Source organism: Lissotriton helveticus, chromosome 7, assembly GCF_964261635.1.
Source record: "Lissotriton helveticus chromosome 7, aLisHel1.1, whole genome shotgun sequence".
In the NCBI taxonomy this organism is placed as follows: Eukaryota; Metazoa; Chordata; class Amphibia; order Caudata; family Salamandridae; genus Lissotriton; species Lissotriton helveticus.
In genome coordinates this window covers 1,179,541,969-1,179,557,699 of record NC_136068.1, presented here as the reverse complement: position 1 = coordinate 1,179,557,699, position 15,731 = coordinate 1,179,541,969, and the positions used below count along the sequence as shown (strand labels likewise).

Sequence of the window (15,731 nt, the reverse complement as noted above, 5' to 3'; positions counted from 1 at the left end):
GAGTTTGGTAAATGTACTTTAATGTGACTCAGTTACTCTTACTCTGTATGTTTGTTCCCATTATGAGTGCGCACTGACTGCAGCTGTCATTAGTCAGAAAACATATACTTGCTCCTTTCTAAAAATAAAGGGAACTCGCAGGGCACCTACACATGCAGGGTTGGTGGTGAGCTGCAATAATACTTATGCATGCATCTGTAGTACTGGCACACAACAATTCTGCATTAAATAGGTATTGAAACAAATTCCAACCCCTTCACTCAGTAGCAGGAAAACCCACAAGTTGATTACTGGGAAAGAACTTACAAACGAAGAGTAATGGAGTCATCATAAAGGTAACTTTGTGTTCGAGGCATGTGGGCTGCTGAATTCATATCTTAGCATAGATCCGCGCCTAGTGTTGGGTCGGGATGATTGCACCTTGTTGTCCTGGAAGCGTCTTCGAAGTATCACGAGATAGGTGACTCCTCCCCTGGACTACAGTGCGCATGGGCATCTTCTCCATCCTTAGGTTGTTTTTTTCCCCCATTGTGTTCGGATGTTATTCCTCTACTCCAACTTCGGAACCGAAATTAAACTACTTTCTAAGGCCAAAAGGCCTTCTACTTCGACGGTATTGTTCTCGTTCGGTATTTCTTGACTTAACCAAACTTTCCATCTCGATCCGGTCATCGACGCGGGCCATTGGGCCTTTCGAAGCCACGTGGGCTTCCATCGACTGCTGTCGATGGAAAGGAGCCCGTTTAAAAGGTGCCCACAATGCCACTCCAAATTCCCGCATACTGACAAACAGACAGTATGCAACAAGTGCTTATCACCGGAGCACAACAAAGAAAATTGCCCAGCGTGTGCCCAATTCCGTTCGAAGAAGACCATCCGGAATCGCCGGGCCGCTAGGCAAGAGATGCAGCGGCCGGCACCGGAACCGGAGAACATCTTCGATGATGAACACGACCTCCCAGAAGCGGTGGACTTAGATCTAGAAATCGTCAGCGTTGAGGACCAGTCGAACTCCGATGACCAGATCACGCTGGGGCAAAAAGTGAGTACCCAGCCCCCAACACCGCTTATCCCAAAAAATAAGGCTCCGGTCGAAGCATCGCCTAAAGGCCTTAGCCGAGATCGACAAGCTTCCGGCTCGGCTTCGAAGCCCAAAACAAGGCCTTCTGATAGCCCAGGACCGAGTACCACTCTCCCCAAGAAGGTTGTCGACCCCAAGAGGGTTGTCGAACCGAAGGTCATCGAACCGAAGAAGCTAGTCAAACCAAATGTCGTCGAACCGAGGAAGGTTGTCAAACCAAAGGTCGTCGAACCGAAGAAGGTGGTCGAACCAAAGAAAGTCGTCCAACCCAAAAAGGTTCTCGAGCCGAAAGCTATCGAGCCAAAGAAGAGCCTCGAACCAAAACAGGTCGTCGATCTAAAAAGAACACCCGACCCAAAGAAGGCCATCGATCCTAAAAAGAGTGTCGATCAACAAAAACAAGATCACACTACAAAGCCCGTCGAGCCGAAAAAAGCCATTGCCTCGAGCAAAAACATTGAGCCGAAAAAGGCCGTCAAGCATAAACGTATCGTACCAAAAGCTCCGGTCGATCCGAAACAAAAGGTTGCCGAACCGAAAAAGACTGTTAAACCAACAAAGGATGTCAAACCGAAAATGGTTACCGACCCGAAAGCAACAGCAGACCCGAAAAAAGCTCCACAACCAAAGGCCCTCGAGCCAAAAAGTCACAAACAAGTCGCTAAGCCAAAAACATTGGCGCCAAAGCCATGGACAGTTGAGGAAGAACTCTTCCATCCTGATCCAGTAACTGAGGAACAACCTAAACTGTATATAGACCCTGAAACAGGACATGTTACAGTTTATCACCGGAAAAAGAGACCATTGGACACGGAAACTCCTTCCCCTGTTCCTCCAAAGAAAAAAGACTTTGGGACATCTCCCTCAAGGCCTTTTACTCCTCCTCCTTTCTTTCCTAATATGCCTTTTGTGCCCTACTCTCCTACGCATTCAGATTATAATGATGGAGATAACATGGGGGTAGATCCTCACTATATTTTAATGAACCAAAGGATCCATATGACCCACAACCCACCCCAGACACCTCCCCATACCCTACAAAGCAGTCGCCACCATTGTTTTTAACCAACTGCTGGATAGGGCAGCAAAATACCACAATGTCGACATGTACACTGACCCAATAGAAGATTTTCTATTTGACACTTTTCCTACTTCTGAGAAAAATGTCAGGACACTTCCTATGTTAAAAGGGGTACTAAAACATGCACCAGATATATTCAAAGATCCAGCCAGAGCACGTGTACTCAATCCCAGTATTCAGAAGAAATATAAGGCGGCCCCTACAGACCCTACTTATATTAAATCCCAGTTGCCTTTAGACTCACTAGTAGTAGCAAACGCTCGAAAGAGAGCTAACTCACAAACAACAGGAAATGCTCCCCCTCCTGTAAAAGAGTCTAAGATATTAGAAGCCCCAGACAAAAGAGTAGCCTCACAGGCTGCTAATTCATGGAGGATTGCGAACACACAAGCTCTACTAGCACGCTATGATGGAGCACATTACGATGAACTTGAAGGTTTACTGCAACACCTGCCAGAACCTTTTAAAGCTCAGGCTAACGACCTCATACAGGAAGGCAAATTTATAACTAATGCTTCCATTAAATGTGCGCCTGACACAGCTGACACATCAGCCAGGTCCATTAATACTAGCGTATTACTACGCAGACACGCGTGGCTACGCATCTCTGGTTTTAAAAACGAGGTGCAATCCACCATCCTCAAACAACCAGTTAACCAAGACTTCATGTTTGGCCCTGCAGTAGATACCATCTTAGACAAAATGAAAAAAGATACTGAAACTGCTAAGTCTATGGGCGCACTTCAGTTTCAACAACATAGAGGTTCCTTTCGTCGCTCCTCCTACAGAGGCTCCGCAAGAGGCAAAACACCACAAACTTCCTCTACATACAAAAGCAACACCCAAAGATCCTTTAATAAAGACTCCAACAGAGGAGGTTATAGGGGCAACAATAACAAGGGCAGAGGACGTGGCGGCAATAACACCAGAGCCTCCACTGCCGCCAAACAGTGACTTCATCACACTCCCTCCAGACCATCCAACACCAGTCGTAGGCAGAATCAAACAATTCCTACCAGTCTGGAACTCCATTACCACAGACAGGTGGGTGAGACAAATTATCCAGTATGATTTTTGCCTGGAACTCACTTCTACTCCTCCCAACATACCACCCAAACACCGTCCTATGTCCAAAGAACACATCACACTGTTACAAGAGGTTGCGTCCATGCTACAAAAGGGAGCAATAGAACCAGTCAATTTTCAACACCAAGGAGCAGGGGTATACTCTCTATACTTACTAATTCCCAAAAAGGATGGACCTCTCAAACCCATACTAGACCTCAGACCGCTAAATCAATACATACACTCATTTCCATATGATTACTCTACAACAAGTACTCCCGTTACTCCAGCAAGGCAACTTCCTTGCTACATTAGACCTCAAAGATCCATATTTTCACATACCTATACATCCAGCTCACAGGAAATACCTCCGGTTAACAATAGAAGGTCAACATTATCAATTCGAAGTTCTCCCCTTCGGGGTGACTACAGCCCCAAGAGTTTTCACAAAATGTCTAGCGGTAGTAGCAGAACACCTCAGAAGGCAACACATCCACGTGTTTCCATACCTCGACGATTGGCTCATAAAGGCCAACTCGTATGCGCAGTGTGCAAGCCATACGTCTCAGACACGCCATACGTCTCAGACACTCCAGCTGCTATACAGTCTGGGTTTTTCCATAAATTACCCAAAATCACATCTACAGCCCTCCCACATACAGCAATATTTGGGAGCTACAATAGATACCTCAGTAGCAAAGGCATATCCAAATCCAGCCATGATAGCCAACATGCAGACTCTCATTCACAAGTTTCAGCCACAACACTCTTTGCCAGCTCGAGTGTTCATGCAGCTCATAGGCATGATGGCCTCCTGCATATTCATTGTCCCTCATTCCCGACTTCAAATGCGTCCATTGCAAGAATGCCTAGCACGGCAGTGGAACCAAGCTCAAGGACAACTAAAAGACCTAGTGTTGGTAGACAGTCACGCTTACAACTCTCTGCAGTGGTGGAACCCACAAAACCTTTCCAAGGGGCGACTGTTCCAAGAGCCGGTTCCACAAGTAGTACTAACAGCGGACGCATCACTGACAGGTTGGGGAGCCCACTTACTTCAATACACAGTCCAAGGGCTCTGGACAATCAAACAAAAGACACTGCATATCAACCACTTAGAGTTGCTAGCAATATTTCGGGCACTGAAAGCATTCCAGAAATACTTTTACAACAAGGCTGTGTTGATCCGGATGGACAACATGACAGCCATGTATTACATCCAGAAACAAGGAGGGACACACACTCCACACCTGTCTCACCTAGCACAGAGCATATGGAGGTGGGCAATTCAAAAAAACATTTTTCTCCTAGCAGAACACCTGCCAGGGAAAGACAATCAAATAGCAGATCTGTTAAGCAGACACAGCCAACAGCTAAACGAATGGGAGATTCACCCTCCAGTTCTCCAACCATTCTTCCAAAAATGGGAGCACCCAGAGATAGATCTGTTTGCCACAAACGAAAACTCAAAATTCCAGTACTTTGCCGCCAGGTTCCCACATCCGTTGTCACAGGGCAATGAGATATGGATGAACTGGTCAGGCAGATTTGCGTACGCTTTTCCACCAGCCCCATTGATTCCGCCGGTGCCGCGCAAACTACGCCAGCAGTCACTCACAATGATCCTGGTTGCTCCCACATGGGCAAGACAGCCATGGTACACAACGTTCCTAGAACTTTCAGTAGTTCCCCACCAAAGACTGTGCTTCTCGCCCCATCTTTTAACTCAGAACCATGGAGAAATCAGGCACCCAGATCCCAATCAGATGAACCTAGCGATCTGGCTCCTGAAGTCTTAGAGTTTGGATACCTTAACTTGCCTCCTGATTGCATGAACATTATGCTCTAGTCCAACTACTAGAGCATGCTATGCAGCTAAATGTAAAAGATTTGTAATTTGTTGCAATAATAACCAAATCAATCCATTAGATGCTTCCATCCAAAACATCTGTTACCTCTTGCATCTTCAAAGATGCAATCTAGCATACTCTTCCATAAGGCTACATCTTGCTGCTATAGCAGCATATCTCCAGAACAGACAACACCTATCCCTGTTTACAGTACCCCCAATCAAAGCTTTTATGGAAGGTCTTAAAAGGATAATCCCTCCAAGGCACCCACCTTCACCAGTCTGGAACTTAAATATAGTACTTACCAGACTTATGGGACCTCCTTTCGAACCACTCAATTCATGTGTATTACAATTTCAAACATGTAAGGTGGCATTTTTGATTGCCATTACCTCCCTCAGGCGAGTGAGTGAGCTACCGAGTGAGCTACAGGCACTAACCATTCAAGAACCTTTCATTTAAATACATGCAAATAAGGTAGTACTTCGGACTAACCCTAAGTTCATGCCAAAATTCATATCCACTTTCCATATCAATCAATCCATAGAATTGCCAGTTTTCTTCTAAAACCCACAGTCAGTGGCTGAAAGAGCCCTACACACACTAGATGTAAGGCGAGCTCTGCTATATTATGTTGACAGGACTAAAGCATTTAGGAAAACAAAGCAACTGTTTGTTGCTTTTCCCCCACAACATAAAGGTAATCCCATCTCAAAATCAGGAATAGCCAGATGGATAGTTAAATGCATTCAAATATGCTATCAAAAAGCTAAACACGGGGGAGGAGCCAAGATGGCGATCGGGATGGCTGCATAAACGCTCGGCTCCGTGAGCCCTCCCGCCCCGCACATACATCCTGGCGATTAACCTGAGCAGTATTTGTTAATCTGAGTAGGGGAAGGAAAGCGTTCACTTACCATCTGCTTCTGTGGCTCCACCGTGCAGTTGACCCGTAGAAATGTCCCCGACTGTTTGGCGGCCTTCGAGGTGCTGAGACCGGGATCTCGAGTGAGGAGAGTGTCCGGCTGTGATTGCAACTCCTGCGGCCTCTGGTCGCGATGGGAAGCTACTCGGAGAGAACCTGAGATCTGCGAGCCGAAAGAGATGATACCAACCCACTCCCAATAGCGGGTTGCCCTGCGAGAGGTGCGATATAGCTGGGCCGGGGAGAGTCCATGATGCCCAGTTCCCCTTCGGTGTGATACCCGGTCATGTTAACAGCCCCCCCCCCCGCCCGGGAGCTGGTGGGTGACTCCCGGAGAGCAGCAGGGAGCTTGTTTAGCCTTTTGGTGACTCTCCTTTCTGTTGCCTGCCCCGACTATTGAGATCCCGCTGTGGATCCTGCTGGTTCCGGGGGTTGGTCCCGATCCCGCGGTGAGGTGGAGGAGGAAGAGACCGCAACGGCTGAAATGGAGGATGCTACCCTCTTGCGTACCCATTGTCCGGGCAGAGAAACCGGTGCACAAGAGATTCCCGGGGTTTGGCAGCGCGAGGAAAGACCCATGCCCAGCAATATTCTGGCTGCATTAACAACCCTGCAGACTACCCTGTTCCGGGGGGCCCGAGAATTGGGAAAAAAGGTGGCCGCCATTGTTGGCCCGCCATTTTGTAACGACATGGATCGCTCTCGAGAAGGCGCCGAGGTGTTTGCCTCTGATTCATTGACGTATTCCCCGGATGAGTCTACGTTCTTGGAGCTGCGGATAGGTTTGGTTCATGAGCTTGCTGTAGATACCCCTGTTGCACGTGTGATTGTTTCATCGGGGCCTCTCTCTGATCGGCGAGTGGGGGAACAGCATCGATCCATGGTTTGGGCGGCCCCGGCGGAGTTTCGACGCTTCCCTCATCGTGTGATTCCTTTTCCATGTTTGGCGGGACTGTGCTCTGACTCGAGACTGTTGGCGGTGTCGATATTGTCGCATTCAGACTTCCGCCATGCATCATCTGCGAGGTTTCGGTGGCTGGGATCCTATGGAGCGACGACACTGCCTGATCCTCCCGGTGCATTCAGACCCTTTGTGCTACTTTGTATCCCGTCTGAGGGATTGTTTAACGTTGGTATCATTGACAGAAGTGGCCAGGGGTGACTTTGATTGGGACATGGAGGGACTCATAGATGGTTGATGGTGATTTGAGGGGTGCTTAGCGGAGTTGTAATTGATTGCGTTATACCTGATTGCTGTTACTTGTACTTCTTCTACCGTTGCTGTTTAGACGATTTTGGATGCGGAGGTGGGAGGGGCCGGATGACCAGATCGAGGGCCCTTCTCCTGTCTTTTTTCTCTTTTCTATATTTCGGGTCTCTTATTTAGGGCGACAGGCACGCTGCTGGGGGGCTAGGCCGTAGCCTTTTGCAGGGGTGCAGGGTTGGGGGTTGGGGGATGGGCTTGTTATTTTGTTCTCTCTTTGTCTCTATGGCCCTTTGCCCTTTTCCTTTTTCGATGTCGTCGTCTTCCATGTTTCCTATAGTGTGGTGCGCCTCGAGGGGTGGAACTAGCTCGCCATGATTGCTCCATGTTTATCGCATCTATCCTGACTCTTATGCTCCCTCCCCCGTCACTCCCAATATGTTTACATCACTGGCGTAAAACTTTTTGCTTTCACTTAGCTGTAATAGGGGCGTGTGTGACTGTGCGACATTGATTTTCATTTTATTTTTCGTTATTGTAAAATGAACCGTCTCAGATCCTTATTATTGCATGGTAATTTAAATGTATGTCATATCCTGAATGCTGCTCAACCTTCGACCTCCGAACCGCTGTATAATTTTATACTCCATTCCTCTTTGCCCGATCTGAATAGCGGCCGGCCGGTTTGGTTGTAGGCCCATGTTTGTATTTCCGTGCCACAACAATAAAGGTTCTTTAAAAAATAAAAAAGCTAAACACACTCTAACAGTTCCCCCAAAAGCACACTCTACGCGTAAAATGGGGGCATCCATGGCTTTCCTAGAGAATATTCCTCTTGAAGACATATGTAGGGCAGCTACTTGGTCTACCATACACACTTTCACTAAACACTATTTTGTAGACATGCAAACAAAGCAGCAAGCTGCTCTAGGCCAGGCTGTCCTTTAAAACTCTTTTTCAGACTGCTGCAGCTGGTACAGGTGACCACCGCTAGAGGAGATACTGCTATACAGTCTATGCTAAGATATAAATTCAGCATCCCACATTCCTCGAACGGAAAATGCTACTTACCAGTATGCATCTGTTCTTGGCATGTAGGGCTGCTGACATTCATATCGCCCACACTCCTCCCCGGTGCCTGTCACAGCTGCAGGATTCTCTTTTGCATGGCCATCTCTTACTTTACTATACTCCATCTTTGCCACTATGGCGAAAAACAATCTAAGGATGGAGAAGATGCCCATGCGCACTGTAGTCCAGGGGAGGAGTCACCTATCTCGTGATACTTCGAAGAGTCTTCCAGGACAACAAGGTGCAACCATCCGGACCCAACACTAGGCGGCGATCTATGCTAAGATATGAATGTCAGCAGCCCTACATGCCAAGAACAGATGCATACTGGTAAGTAGCATTTTCCTTCTGCATCATGGGTATCTTCCTGAGACCAGGAAGCATAGTATTTAACAAATGATCAAAGCTGGGTTTAGGGTTTCCTCATTGCATTCTGTGATTCATCTTTCTCTGCTCTCCCTTAAAGTGGATGTATCTATTTTAATGCTTAAAATGTGTTTGCATGTGGTTAGTTGATTGTTTAAAGCACTGTTGTGCTATAGAGCTGCATGATTTATAAACATTGTAGGGAAAACTGGTTTCACCATCCAACCCACCTACCTACCTACCTACCTACCTGAAGGAATTTGCTGGCAGTGTGTCCATCCTTAACAACAATCAATCAATCAATCAATGACACTTGTAGAACGCGCTACATACCCGTAGGGTCTCAAGGCGCTGGGGGGGGGGGGGGGGGGGGGGGGTGCCGCTACTGCTCGAACAGCCAGGTCTTCAGCTTCTTCCTGAAGGAGAGGTGGTCTTGGGTCAGGCGCAGGTCGGGGGGGAGGGAGTTCCAGGTCTTGGCGGCCAGGTAGGAGAAGGACCTTCCTCCTGTAGTCGCTCTTCGGATGCGGGGGACGGCGGCGAGGGCGTGGTTGGCTGAGCGGAGGTGGCGTTTGGGAGCGTAGAAGTTGACTCGGCTGTTGAGGTAACTCGGGCCTCGGTCGTGTAGAGCTTTGTGTGCGTGGGTGAGGAGGCGGAAGGTGATTCTTTTGTTGACGGGGAGCCAGTGAAGGTCTCTCAGAGGTCCGGAGATGTGGCTGGTTCGTGGGATGTCGAGGATGAGTCTGGCTGAGGCGTTCTGGATCCGCTGGAGTCTCTTGCAGGTAATACTTTTTCCTTGAATATGGATGGCCTTTAGATGTGGTCAAGGAGATTGCTGCAATTCTAGCTCCTCATTTCACCATTTTGCGAGATTCTGGGTAGGTTTGTTTCTTATTATCTGAAGATAAATGAGCAGAACCCAGAGTGTGTACTACTCAAGGTAATACAAGAGAATGTATCTGATGATTCTGCTTATTAATTTTATTATAATGCATTGCTTCTTTTATATAACAGTATCACCATTCATTGGATGCATTGTCTTCAATGTAAAGTTATTTCTAAATTGTGCATTATTTCTGCATTACCCGTTTATAGTGCTTTTTCTAATTGAGTCGCATATGTAGGAGCCGCGATTAAACTGAAAGTCCTGTTGACATGCAATGTGAAGTACATTGTTTTGTATTTTTACTAACAAGGTTAAATTGTATGTGCATTTCAGCTCAGTCCCTTTGTCTACAGTGAATTTGCAAGAGAGCGAAATCTTCATGTCTCGTTACTTGACCGACTGTATGAGCACTACCCTACAGAGTTTCCATGTAGAATTCTTTTGTGTGAAAACTATCGCTCCCATGAAGCAATCATCAAGTAGGTGTGAACCTTTTCCACCACATCACCTTTTTGTTTTTGCCTGGTGTCAGCAAGCCAAAGTAATGTAAAATTATGTTTTGCTATGTTTGATACTTGTAAATGTAGTTTGACCAGTCAATGCCATTTGGAAAGAAAAAAAATCCCAAAACCGCTATAAAAAGATTTGTTGGTATTTAAATCAAGATCCTGTTAATACCAGGTTTATTAATAGGTTAATGTTAAGAATTGTTATGGATAAGTAACTGGAACCCCAATTGAGGGCTTGCCTAAACTTGCAACTCTCAAAATACGATGGTAATGGGAGGAAGTCAATCCCCATACACAAAGATTTTTCTCACACTCACCACGCATCTAATGGTGCTTCAGAGAAATATAGCCCAAAAAATTGGGCGTGAGAATGATTGCTCCGAACCTAGCCAGCAAGACGGACTGGTGGGCACACTAACAGAGAAACAAATCTATGAGGGCGAAGGATGTCAGGAAAATAGCCAAAGATCTGGAAACATTGGTAAAACTAAAGAGGAGCCATGGGGAATATTTGAGCACCTGAGAGTGCAGCTAGGAGACACCAAGTTGAAAAGAAAGATCCAAGATTGGGCTACCTCCGCAGTAAGCTGATTAATGTAAGACCATAATATCAATACCTCAAAACTGAAGAGTGTAATGGTGTTTGATATTTTTTGTAATTTTTCTCTAGTGTTGAAATCAATTAAAACAATATTTATAGAATAATCAGTCATAGTCCGTACATTGTCATGTTTTGCTAATAGTCTAGTACTTCCAAACAGTCTGCACCAGCACTCTTCCTGTTTTGCAGTCCTTCATTGAAGCACTCTGAAATAGATCTGCAGGGAAGATGCTAGTCCCCCCACCAACTACTCTTTCCACATGTTTAATGGCTTCCTGTGCTTAGATTAATTCTCCTTAATTTTTCTGTTAAGCCAATCCTGAGACCACCCTGTTCACAGATGCAACAGGAAAAGATCTATTGTGGTGTTTGCATATTAAATAATTTTAAATCCATTTCCCCTTCCAGATCAGGAACCTGCAAACTTTTTAGTAGTAAGAGCTACTTACATTTAGTGATAATCATGCAGAGATACTGATATTACTAGTGTTGTAATACTGACCACTTAAGACAAGGTTGCATTAGTGGCCACCAAATGCAAGATTACTTTCAATGATCACTGCAGTGCATCCGTCAGGGTTGCCTGCTGTAATGTAAAAAAGGCTTTTCATGGGTAATACATAATAACCACAATGCCCTGACGTTAAGGTAATAATATTAAACACATTTCCCAAATCCCACAATATTTTTTCACTCAAATATCCGCTTCAAATATTTGATGAAAAATACAGCCTTTTTTTCTCCAAACATCACCTCATGAGTTCAGAAAATACACATATTTTCATTCTAAATATCCTCTTTTAATTTTGGTATATATATATAAGTGAGGAAATGGGGTGTATTATATGGGGGTTCTGTGTAGGGTTTCGGAGTGTACAGGAAAGATGGCGCCTAGGCTAGTAGCGTTGGATGTTGAGTGAAGAACAGTAATAGTACAACGGTGCTACAGGTCAGAGGAGACCCTAAAACATCTGCAAGAGGTGGCAAGAGCCCACTCCGTGAATATAACAAGAGTCCCGTGCACACGTTAAGTAGAGTAAAAGTACATGTCATAACTAGTAGTCATTCAAAACATATAGAATCGAGACATTACCGGTCTCGTTCCTTTTGGCGCTAAATCCCAGATAACTGTGAAGACCGCTGTACACGTCCGTCTCTTTTGATCTTTACACCCTGCGATTGATTTCACGCCGTTACTTTCCCTTTTACCCATTCACGCCGGGTCGGAAGTATCACCGGCTACGCAAACCCAGAGCTAGCGACTATTAACAGCCCTGAAGAGTCACGGGTCCAGTGCCCGCATGACGAAACACGGGCAGTCTCTACTAGGCATAAGGAGCCTAGTAGAGACTTCTAACTGCTGGTTCCTTACCTCAGAATTATCTCCAGGCGTCAGACTGGTTCCCGAAATGTTTCAGTGAATATTACCTCTCCGTGCTAGTAAGTACAACTGTTTGGCTCCTTGTGGCATCACCAGAAGTGACATGCACAGTGCCTATGTAGGCGCCACTCCAGCACACTGATGTCAGTTCTTTTCGCAGCCATAAGCACAGATCTGAAGAGAGCTACCCGCAGTTATTTTTTGACTGACCTTTTTCTACTTCTTGTTGGAATCTATTTGGGGATTTTGTCTTGGTGTGGCAGGTATGTCAGCTAGAAAAGCTGGCTACAAGCCCTGCAGCGCCTTTCACCAACCAATGTCGGTGTCAGACCCATTTCTTGTTAGCCTCTAATGCCTCCAGCGCAACCATGAAACAAAGACCTGCATCGATTGCCACGCCATGCACCCCAAGGCCTTGAGGGAGTGCTCCTCGCTGCTCGATGTGCAGCTCCCCAACCACCTCGATCCCAGTCGAAAGGAACGGCCCAAGATACTCTTCGCACTCTAAGTTGTCTTCGGTAACACCTACTGTAAGAAGATTAAGAGTCAAAGAGGTCTTCGACTTTACCCCATCCATCGTAATCATCCGATGAGATGAGGGAACATCATCATTTGAGTACTGGCTTGGTGGTAAGCCTGCGATGGGGCTAGCTCTGCACCTCCCCGAGTTTCTGAGAGCCGAAGCGACCCACACCCAACTCAGCGAGTTCTGTGAGGCCATGTACCCCATATTTGGGTGGCCCATTTCTTCTGGTGCTCCTTCGGGCCCGTGGGTTTCTGAAGGCCCCACTGGTTCTCTGCTGGCAGTAACGTTGCTGGCTCCTTTTGGGCCCCTTGGATCCATAGATGGGTCCAGATCAGTGCCTCTCATACCACCTCAACCTTTTCCGGTGGCGGTCCCAATGCCAACACCTTCCAACTGTGCCATCCTCATTCTCATCCTCGACTTGGACACGGAGCCAGAGGTCTGCCGTTTGACGCAGGAGCCGACCGGAGCCATTACTTCAGGGCGGAGCTCGAGCCCTGTTCTAAGGGCTAAGGACTCTGAGAGGAATGGGGAGGAGTCGCTGGACCCTGAAGAATTCCAGCCCGTAGACCCTAACATGCACTGGTTTGAGGATTTGGCTGATGCCAATGGACTGGACACCTCTCCAGATACTGCCATGGTCTCTCTTCCTACTGTGGCTACAGAGGAGGGAGCCTTGTTTGCTATGGTAGAAAGAAGGGCGGCTGAGGTCCTGGACCTTCGCCTACTCTCAGTGGTATCTTGATGGTGGTGCTTCAGCCGGGAATGACCCCCTCAGAAACGCTCACCGACGCCCTGCTTGAGACTTAGTCCAAACCCTTCTTAGGGCCTCCTGTGAACAGGACTTTTGCCTGCCGTCACTGACCTGTCCCAGGGGACCCAATTTCCTCACATAACACCCAACCCCGGAAAACTTGGTGGTCCAAGCTTCCACCTCTCTACTAATAACTATTGTATAATAAACTTCCAGCAACTCGATATTTAATTAAGTAGGTTCCTAGCTAAGTAATGGGCTCAGAATAGACAGAATCTAGGGTGGAGTTAACTTTTTATTAACATTCCACATAAAAAAAATGATTCATAAAAAACAAGTAGTTAAAGCTAATATTAATAAATATCAATATTTAAAACATAAACTAAACAATACATATGAGGATGCAACATTCACTCCTTCGCTCTTTCACTCATACCGCTCATCCTTGTGTTGATCTAAAACAATACTGCATGATACCTAGCAAATGTGGTATTATACATTATTAGTTATAACATCATCAGTACGGTAAATTGCCTCATCAAGTGTTCATATCTTTGATAACAGAGATGCAACAATTAATACTATCTGCAGATGTAACAGCTGTGGCTGAAATTATCAGTCGCCCTGTATCTTCTATCTATGCAAAGTTCAGCGGGTATGTGCCTTCATCAGGAAAGCCTTCATCAAAGTATAAGCTAATAGGAGCCCGAAATCATATAACATTATCTATTGAGCCTATAAACTGTATATCTGTATGTAGATTAAAAACAAGTTAAAAACAGTGGAGGCAATTTACAACAGGCCACTGGGTTCTTGCGATTGTCTGAAGGGGCTACTCCCTCCCCTTTGTGACCCCTCCTCCACCCATGCCACCCATTTGCGACAAGCTGATGCAGAACCATATCTCTTTGCTCCGCCAGGAAGTGACGGCTCTCATGCCAAAGTGAGCTATAGAGAGGTTGTCTATGTCGGAAGTAGGTTGTGGTGTTGTGGGTGCTATTTCCTTTATTTTCTGGAGCACATGGAGGACCGAGGCTTTGGTCCTATCCTAGAGCTGCACCCTTTCAATTTCTTCCTCAAGAAGAAGTTAAAAATTATCACTCTCGGTCAAGTCCTGTCTGCCCTGGGCCCAGGAGACTGGATGATAGCTTTGGACTTGCCGGATGCATATTTCCACATTTCCGTCCTGCCTGTCCACAGGTGTTTCCTGCAGTTCACTGTGGGCTACGAGCATTTACAGTTCGCCGTGCTCCCGTTGGGCCGTACCAGTGCCCCATGAGTGTTCATCAAGGTGTTGTCTCCCACTTCCAGACTATGACAGACCTCCTGCATTTGCTGGGGTTCACTATCAATGTGCTGAAGTCACACCTGACTCCCTCTCAGACGCTCCCTTTCATCGGAGCATTTCTGGACATGTTGCATTTTCAGACCTATACTCTTGAATGGTTATTTCAGGATATTCAGGCGATGATACTATTGATTTATGCCACTGGCATATGTGGGCTCTGTGGTGGGACCTGAAGTTCCAGTGGGCGTAGCATCAGGAAAATCTCTCCAAGATGGTCCAGATCTTGGAGGGAAATGCGAAAGATTTCCCGTAGTGGTTAACTAACTGCAATGGGGTCAACAGCCCCCTCTCCTTTCCCCAACCAGATATGACAGTGATGGCAGATACACCACTCCGGGGATGAGGAGACCATGTGGGAGAACTGGAGATCAGAGGCCTGTGGTCTCCGGCGGAATCCAGACTCCACATCAACCTTCTGGAGCTCGGAGTGATCCGGCTGGCATTGAAAGCCTTTCTACCTCCCATCAAGGTAAGACTAGTGCAGGAGTTCACAGACAACACCACCGTCATGTGGTACTGTAACAAACATGGCGGGCTTGGGTCGTGGACCTTTGTCAAGAGGCCAAGCTTCCCTGGACATGGCTGGAACGTCAGGGCATATCCCTGGTGGTTCAGCAACTGGTGGGCCCTCTGGACACCAGGGCAGATGAACTGAGCCAAAGATGCCTAGCGGATCACGAGTGGTGTCTCCATTTGGAGGTGTTTCAAAGTCTCTTTCAACAGTGGGAAGAGCTACGGTTAGATCTTTTTGCCACCACCGAGAACATACAGTGTCAGCAGTTCTGCAAGCTGGAGTTTCCAATGTGGCTCTCACAAGACTTTTCGTCTCTATCGGCGCTCAGGCCTCTTGTTCGCCTTTCCTCACATACCACTCCTGCCCAGCGTTCTCAAGTAGATCAGGAACAACTTGGCCCAAGTCATCCTTGCGGCTTCGGATTGGGCTCGGAAAGTTCGGTAACCCAAGCTGGTGAACAGGGCCATTGCACCTCGAATTAGGCTGCCCCATCACTAGGATCTTCTGTCGCAGCAGCAGTGAAGTGTCCTACACCCCAACCTGTCAATGCTCCCCCTTCTTGTGTGGAGATT

At 46.8% G+C, this 15,731-nt stretch overlaps 2 protein-coding genes across 5 annotated transcripts in view; both read left to right on the top strand.

The window, feature by feature from the left end:
* Positions 1 to 9,764, top strand: part of LOC144767299 (uncharacterized) — a 57,815-nt gene extending 48,051 nt beyond the window's left edge. Inside the window, exons 3-4 of the mRNA XM_078650798.1 lie at positions 2,102 to 2,964; positions 9,736 to 9,764. Coding sequence (XP_078506924.1) covers positions 2,102 to 2,964; positions 9,736 to 9,764 — 892 coding nt within the window. The remainder of the gene's footprint in view (positions 1 to 2,101; positions 2,965 to 9,735) is intronic.
* The window catches only part of HELZ (helicase with zinc finger), a 1,775,655-nt gene that overhangs the window by 991,840 nt on the left and 768,084 nt on the right, over positions 1 to 15,731 (top strand). For all 4 annotated transcript variants that reach the window (XM_078654323.1, XM_078654320.1, XM_078654322.1 and 1 more), the window contains exon 19: positions 9,860 to 10,005. In XM_078654323.1, coding sequence (XP_078510449.1) covers positions 9,860 to 10,005 — 146 coding nt within the window. The remainder of the gene's footprint in view (positions 1 to 9,859; positions 10,006 to 15,731) is intronic.